The sequence below is a fragment of the Camarhynchus parvulus genome, chromosome 11 (genome assembly GCF_901933205.1).
Source record: "Camarhynchus parvulus chromosome 11, STF_HiC, whole genome shotgun sequence".
Classification (NCBI taxonomy): domain Eukaryota; kingdom Metazoa; phylum Chordata; class Aves; order Passeriformes; family Thraupidae; genus Camarhynchus; species Camarhynchus parvulus.
In genome coordinates, this window is record NC_044581.1 from 12,482,501 (window position 1) to 12,490,889 (window position 8,389).

An 8,389-nucleotide genomic window follows, 5' to 3' on the forward strand; every position below is an offset into this window, starting at 1 on the left:
CTGCCGTCACAGAAGGAAGAAAATCAACAAATGCTGTTGCATCCCAGCACAAGGCAACCCCAGCCTCAGTCAGGCAGCAGCTCACCCTCACTCTGAGCTGCTGTGCCAGAGATGCCCTCCCACCCATGACCCACCCTGAGAGCTTGGCAGCCCCAAGGGACACCATCTGTGTGGCTCAGTGTCACACAGATTTTGTGACACAGCTTTAAGGGTCAGGAAGACAACCATCAGGGACAGGCAGGATCAGAAAACCTGTACTGAATGCAGCAATACTGACACCTTGACTGCATGACTATGATACAACACACCACCATCACCAATACAAAGTTACTGGGAAGATTTATACTGGCTCTAGTGATGTGTAGGAAAGAGTTTTGTACAAAACTATAAACAAAAGTTCTGTTCCCTTAATTCATGTCTGTCTTCTGTTTTGATATCTGAAGTTCATAGTATTGCTGGAAAAAAATTCTTGCTGTTATCTATTGCTTAAAGTTATAAAATGATTAAAGTTCAAACTGCTCCTGCTATAGCTATTTGCAGCCTAGGAAAAACATCTGCAGCTCATATCGACTTCAGCAGTTTTCCTCCCTTTTCCTTGCTTATAGAAATATTTTCTTTAGCCCCCATTTCTAGGCAAAGGCACAGAAAGTAATGCACAAATACTCATAACATTTTGAGCACTCTTTGGCAGTTCATCCAAAAAGATAATTCAAAAAGAGAAACACTCATAATTTAAGAATTCCCAGCATGTTCAAATAATAAATTAGCATACCAACTACCCACTAAGAACAGCAATAGCGTTTATTTGCTTATATGCAAATCTTATGTATTATGCAAGATTTGCACTGGTTGTGTTCTGTCACTACCAGCACAACTCCCTCCTTCAACACAACACCTAAGCTGGCTCTAGGCTGCATTCTGCTCCTGCTGCCAGTTCCAACATCCAGCAAGGAGAGCACAGGAACCACTGTTGTACATCACATACAACATAAACAAAAAGCTTTGAAGCAACAGTCATCTCTGAAATTTTGGCATATGCACGATTTTGGGAGCACATACACCATAATGAAAGACGTGTTCAGAATCCCCAGATGATGATATCAATAAAAAGGAAATATTAAGTACTCCTATTTTAGCCTATTCTATCATTTTAATAGCAAAGTTATGCACACAGCTTCTGAAAACCACATTTAAATTTTCCAAAGTGAATCCCCAACGTGATAAACAGACTTAACATTCTAATTTTAAATAAATTATTAGAAATGGACAGAAACAAAGTATAATATGGAGAGAGCAGAAAAAAAATTGAAGGGGAGAGAAAAGAATAATGTGCTCTCATGATACAGGTCTCCATTTATCTGTGCTTCCTGGGACTGACAACATGATACCAGGCTTCCTAAAACTGACCTTATGCTCACAGTTTGACAATTAAAAAGTAAGAGCTACAACTCCAACATGGTTTGATATGACATTAATAAAGATTCAGGGTGAACAGATCCTCCTTCTTCAACGCATGCTGCTGCATAAAACACACAGCAGCTCTTGGGAATCAGCAAGCACACAAGAGGGAATGACACACTCTTCCTATTACTTAATATAGACATCTCCATCTACCAAAAAAAAGTCTGCCAAACTTGTGTTCCTTATATAGCCACTCCAAGGTAAATAGGTATCCAAGTCCCAAACAGAAGATATGAACTGGAGAAAACACAACATTTCACAAGAATACATCCACATGCTGTTCCCTTGCACATGCAGAAATCAGCAGCCTCTGAAGTCCCCCTTAAACTGTTTAAACAACACAGTCTGAAATGTTGGCTCTATTCCAAAATCCTGCAACCTCAAGTAATACTGTTACATAATATTCACCATACATTTCTCAAAAGGTTTCATCAAACTGCCTTCAGTCCACATCTTCATCCCTAGTAAACCTGTTTCTCTCTCCCAGCCCTTCCAAAAGAAGTCATTTCTTACTACAGGAGGCTGTGGGAAATATCCAGTTTCACTTCCATAAAGCACAGCTGACTGCCTCCAAGAGCTGCACAAGCTGTCACAAGGGTACTGCCAGGAGGGTGCTGTGGCATGACTCAGGGCGAGACAGAGAGTGACAGTGGCTCTCATCAGGCGGGTACAAGAAAGGATCTGCACTCCAGTCACATCCCTGCACTTGCACCTCACAGCTACGGAGCCAGCACAGAGTGCTGTTCCAGCAGGCTCTCTCAGGAAGCAAGCAGATTTGTGTCCATGGATTTTTCCAAATAAGTCCTTTTTACATGTGATGTTCATAGTGCAGCCCATGTTTTAATGTACATGAGTTCACCAAATCCAAAACACGTGCAACTATTCTAATAGAACTACTGTTATTGTAACAGCACACACCTTGCTGTTTCACCAGAAGTCTGTTTGTTTGTTTCACCCACATTAAGCTTTTGTGTCAAAAAATGTAACAGTAAATCAGGCAACAACCCTGCATTTGATTTAAGCACTTAAGAGTATATGATGAAAATCAACACAAATTATTAGAATTCCCCCAGGTCAGGCATTCCAGCTGGTTTCACATTTTGCTGGAGGTTCACAGACTTGTTCTGCCCACATCACCCTCAGCTCTTTCTGTCTGTGCTCCAGCCCACATGGAAATCGTGCTCCCATGGCTGATACCACGCAAGGGCCTGAGCAACAGAGCCAGGGACATGCAGGGTAAGTTATCACAGGCAGACAGCTGCCTTAATGTGGCTCCATGTCCTCTGGTCAGCTCACACCTGGTACAATGGGTTTGTGTCTGCCTTAATGCACTTTGCTTCTTTCAAAAATGAGACTAAAAGATCTGAGAAGCTGACAAACTTCACATGAAAAACTCATAATGGAATTTCTGTAGCAAAGACCTACGACTTTAAGCTATTTTCTTCCCTAAAGTAGTTATGGTCTTATTTCATGGTACCCTCTGCAATCCTGGATAACATGCTGAGAACCCTTACATTAAACAAGCAGAAGTCTGCTCAAGTCTGTGCCAACCACTTCAGCAGCGTGGGAGTGTTCGCATGTCTGTGTGCAACCCCTCCCGTGGGGGTCACAGGATTCTCTCCCTTTCATGGCAAAGTTTCCATCAGTACTTCAAAAAGTGCATTCAGTATTTCAAAATGCAGTTTTCTATCTAATCAATGTTTCTCCTCAGCAGTACACACCACAAATTTATCTCCTTAAACTCACACATTAACTGAGCTCTTGCCTTCAGCTGCAGATTACTGTGGAAACAGCTCCCTACAGAGTCCCAAATCCACATCTCCTTCCTGGGAACTGTGTAGCACTGGGCTCTTTCCTTTAGCACAAGAATCACAAAAACCTACAATAAACAGGGCAAACAAGTGCAAGTCTTTATTTTTGGGTTTTGTTGCACTTAAGGCTTCTTGTTTCAGCAGTTCTTTTCTCACATTTTAGCCAGGCTCAATCTAAACTTGGTGAAAGCCATAAAATAGCCATTTCAGTATCCCAAATACTTTTTCTTTCTTTTTAATTGTGACACTACCAACATTATTTACTGCTGCCCTTGGGACACACACACACAGGCAGAGAATCCCACCCAAAACCCCCAACCCACACATCCTCCTTCATCCTTGAGTTTTGCTACTAACTACCCTGCCAAGGCAAACTCACTTTAACTCTTTAAAGGTATGCATTAAGTTAACAGTAACATCATTCTCATGCTGTGAAACTTTTCATTCATATTCTGCATTATTTGTCCTTTACAGAACTGCTGTCTGATGACAGTGCCCAGAGGATGGGAGACATGGAAGCTGACTCTGACTGCTGCAAAGCAACTTGCAGGCAGCACTACACAACTGATTTACAGAGATATTTCACAAATCACCATGTTCAGAGTGCCACAACACAGCAGAGTACCTGTCATGCAAACACCTGCATTATTAATAGAACTGCAAGTCTGAGAACTTAGACTAAGAAAAAATACTAAAGATAAGCCAGAATACAATGTACACAACAGCACCATTAACTCCAAGAGAGCAAAACTCCCTTGTATTGAATGTCTTTCAGCACAGGAAAATGTTAGGAATATTGTACATACTTCGGAAAAAATCTATCTTGAAATCAAACCAAATACTGTTGTGAGTTATTTTTTAATTATTTGACTATCTCTTTATATGTGTATATAGCCTTAGCTAAGAGAGTATATTTCTCAAACCTGGCAGAAAAAAAATAAGATTTAACTGAACAGCTACTTAGCTTCTAACCAAAATCTCTATTTCAACATGTTTACCTTACCTAAACCTTTAGACAGCTAGTTGCACACTGTTATGCGCTTACAAAATCTGTTCAACTTGCTAAAAATTATTGGACTGGTTTTCCAGATAGCTGATCAATAAAACTGCATATTCAGAGCTGTTTTTTCACAGCCATCCACACAAGTGACATCCTTGCACTGGAAATGTGAATGCCACATGTCAGCTTTCAACTGTGTTTGCCAGCAAATCTGGTCTTATCTTCATGAAGGTGGGACTGTTCCACAATTCTGTTGTATTCCAAAGAGTCAAAGTTTGAAGTGATCAATTTAACAAAATTACAGGATGATCCATAGGGAAAAGCACTGAGAGCCATTACTACTTTCTCACAATTTGCATAATATCAATCAGGGAAGAAAAAGATACACAAGTAATGATAAAACAGCAATGCCGGTATCTTTTTTTTTCTCATTAACTTCTACGACACAATTTTGGAAATTTACATTGGAAACAACGAATTCAAAATATTTACTTCAGCAACATTTAACCTCATTTGCTAGGTTACAAACCTCTGTATCCATGCTTACTGCCCAGTGCCTCAAGATGCAGACAGATGCCTGAGAACAACAGACAGTTGTTAAAGAGAAGCTTGCAGTGAGGAGAGAAGGCAGCACCTCAGGTCACACCACAGGTCCAGGAGGTTTCACCCAGCCCTGCCAGCAGCCAGTCAGACACAATGCAACCTTCACAGGACCTAGGCATTGTCTAGGCGTTCCTAGGAAGCTTCTGCTCCTTTTAGAGATTATTTCCACAATTTTTCATTCAAGATTGTTAGCCAACAGCCTCTAAAACTTGTTCTAGCTTTTTAAAAAGGAAATTTCAGTAATTTAGGAAAAGCAGTGTAGGGGTGTATTTGAGAGACACTCTTTGAGAGACCTTGCTCAGCTTTGAATAAAGGAAATAGCTGAAACAGAAGCTCAGCATCATGTAAATATATGCCACAAACTAGACAGTCAATACACATGCAGACTAAGATATCTGAGTATGTCTTGATACTGTTAAAAAAAAACTCTACAAGGGCCTACCACTTGGAGTTTGAAACTGATTCCACCAAAATTTAACTCTAGCAACACTTTGAATACTTTGGCAAAGTTGTTCTTATTATTGTTATTAATCTCTTGCTGAAGCTCACTCTTTTTTCACCCCATTATTACAATTACTCTCTTGTTGAAACTTACCCTTTTCCACCCTATATCTTCAATACAGAAAAAAATTTACAAATTTACAAGACAGAGAGAGAGCAAAGCACTTCTAAAAATGTTCCTCAGCCTCCAAGTAAATAAGTTACAAGGCAGAATACAACCAGAGTCCAAAAACTAACTTTAAAAAATTCAGTACTTAGTATATTCTACACACATTACTTTTAAGTTGTGTGAAGAAATTTGCAGAATGTTCCAAGGTACGGTGACTAAAACACTTAAAATAGTACACTTCTGTCGTGTCATTTTATGAATTATTGTAAGTCCAGCAGTAAAGGTAACACAGGAGCTGGCAAGGAAAGAGGTAGCCAGAGGTGGTAATAACTAGTCTTCCAAAATGATCAGCAAATTTGAATAGTCATTTTGACAAATTTCACAGAACAGCAATTTCAGAAGACAAAGAGGCCGTTGCTTTCCTGTGTGAGGAGTCTGAAGGACCCCCAGGTACAACCTGAGCACACAAAAACTCATGCAACTAAATCACTACTGATTTCTAAAGTGAGCTCTGTCAGGCCTTCAACTCTTACCATACATCTCCGTCATCTAGACCCTGAAGGGTTCAAGGCAAAGGTTATGTTTTGAAAAGCGTGAACTTTACAAAAAAAAAATAATCCACAGACGTTACCAAATGGCCTTTATCCAGGGCATTGCCCATATCAAAAGCCATCACTGCGTCCAAAAAAAGGGGAGGGCTCAAACCCGTTTTCAGGTAAACAGAAGATAGGTAATTGCCTGCCCTCCATCTCTGTGGGCTCATCATGCAATGCCAACTGATGAGACCTAAGCTAATACAAAAACACTAAAGACAAAATACTCAGATCAGCATATGCCTCTCATAGCCAGAGATCCATGACAACCATTAATAACCCCACAATAAAAATCACTGCACACTATACATGCGTGGAAGTTTATTTCTGAGAGCAGGTGCCCGTCTGCATGCAGACCTTCTCAGTCAGGCCTCAGAAAACACACTCCCCGGGAAATTACCCTGTCTGTGCGCTTTCTTTTGACACCAGCAGATGATTATTGTTTTTTTAAGTTCTAGTCCCTACCACGCATTTGTTCCGCAGGCAGCACAAAGGGTTCGAGGTGAGCTTGACAGCGCTGCAGAGAGGGCAGGCGGGCCGGCCCTGTGCCTGTGCCTGCCCCAGCCCTGTGCCTGTCCCCCGGCCTTGTGCCTGCGCCTGCCCCAGCCCTGTGCCTGTCCCCCGGCCTTGGGCCTGTGCCTGCCCCAGCCCTGTGCCTGTCCCCCGACCTTGTGCTTGTCCCTCGGCCCTGTGCCTGCCCCCGACCCTGTGCCTGTCCCTGTGCCTGCCCCGGCCCTGTGTCTGTCCCCAGCCCTGTGCCTGTCCCCGGCCCTGCGCCTGTGCCCGCCGCACGTGCGTGAGCAGCGAGGGCAGCACCCGGCGCTACAGCAGCGACAACGCCGAGCAGAGCGCGAAGCGTCGCTGACAGCGGAACGCCGTGTCCGAGGAGCCCGGCGGCACCGGCCGGCAGCGTGTAACACGTGCACGGGCGGTGACAGCGGAGGGCCGGCGGGGCCCCGGTCCCTGCGGATAGGCGTGCCCGCCCCATCAGCATGCACACGGGCACCGCCGCCGCACGCGTGTGGCCCCGGCCCCGCGGAGCCGCCGCCCCGGCGGGCGGGACGCTCGGCGCAGGGGCTGCCCCGCAAAGGCCGCTCGAGCACCGGCGGGGCGTAGCTGTCACCACGGCCGGGCGGCGCCGGCCCGGCACCCACCGCCCGCCGCCCCTGCCCAACGCCGCGGACCCGGCCCGGCTCCCTGCGCCACCCGCCGGGCCCGCGCCGCGCCCCAGGTGCCGCGGCCCAGCGGCCCCTCGGCGGCCGCTGCCCGGCCCCGGCGTGCGGCCCCGGGGCGGGGAAGGACCTCGGCCCCCCGCCTCCTCCTCCTTCTCCGGAGGCCGAGCGCGGTCGTGTCCGGCGCCCCCCTCGCCCGCCCCACGGACGCTCACCCCACGACTCCCTGGCTGTAGTTCCTCTTCTTCCAGGGGGTGCCGGTGTAGAGCGGCTCGGCCAGGCCGGGCTGGGCGCGGGCGGCCGGCTCGTCGGCTGGGGCGGGGGCGCGGCCCAGCAGCAGGCTGTAGTTGAGCCCGAAGGTGCTGGCCTTGTTGTCGCGCTTCCTCTTGTTGCTGGCGGCGGCGGCGGCGGCGGGCGGCGCCCCCGCGCGGGCCGGGCCCAGGCGGCGGCCCCCGGGGGCGGCGAGGCCTGGCGGTGGCCGCGGCTGTGCGGGTTGTTGGCGCTCTCGAGCGGCAGGAAGTCGGGCGGGGGGTCGGCGCGGGGGGCGCGGTACATGCCGGGCGGGGAGGCCGGGCCGGCCGCGGCGGGGGCGCTCTGCTGCTGCTGCTGCTGCTGCTCCTGCTGCTCCTGCTGCTGCTGCTGCTGCTGGAAGTAGAGGTTGCGGACCCCCTGCGTGGTCTCCCAGATCTGCATCCACAGGCGGTTCGAGGGGCCGAGCTGCTCTGGCTGGAACCAGGCTATCCGGGGATCCATCAAACGGGGACCCACCCCGGCTGATCCGCTCCCCGCGCCGCGCCGGCCGCCGCCGCCGAGACCCTGTCAGCGGGTCCCAGCGCTAATGGCGGCTCCTATGGAAGGGCAGCTCCGCGCCTGCCTGCTCGCTGCTGCCGCCGTCGCTCCACAGCCCCCGCCCCTCCTGGCGAGCGCGGCGAGGCGGGGCCGGGCCGGGAGAGCCGCCGGCACGCGGGCCGCGCGCAGCACGGGGGGCGGCGGCGCCCCGGCCGCTTCCCCCGGCGCCCCCGCGCTGCCTCCGGGCCGGCCCGGGGCCGCGGAGCGGGGCCCGGGACCGCCGGCTCCTGTCCCGGCACGGCCGCCGCCGGCGCGCAGCGGCCCCGCGCCCCACAGGGCAACAGCCGCGC

The 8,389-nt window shown here is 48.7% G+C and overlaps 1 protein-coding gene across 1 annotated transcript in view; it reads right to left on the bottom strand.

Moving 5' to 3' along the window:
- TENT4B (terminal nucleotidyltransferase 4B) overlaps window positions 1-8,154 on the bottom strand; it is a 39,223-nt gene extending 31,069 nt beyond the window's left edge. The window contains 2 exon segments of the mRNA XM_030955912.1: window positions 7,466-7,670; window positions 7,673-8,154. Of these exon segments, the coding sequence (XP_030811772.1) occupies window positions 7,466-7,670; window positions 7,673-8,003 (536 nt within the window). The 5' untranslated portion in view covers window positions 8,004-8,154.
- Window positions 8,155-8,389: the final 235 nt, after the last annotated feature.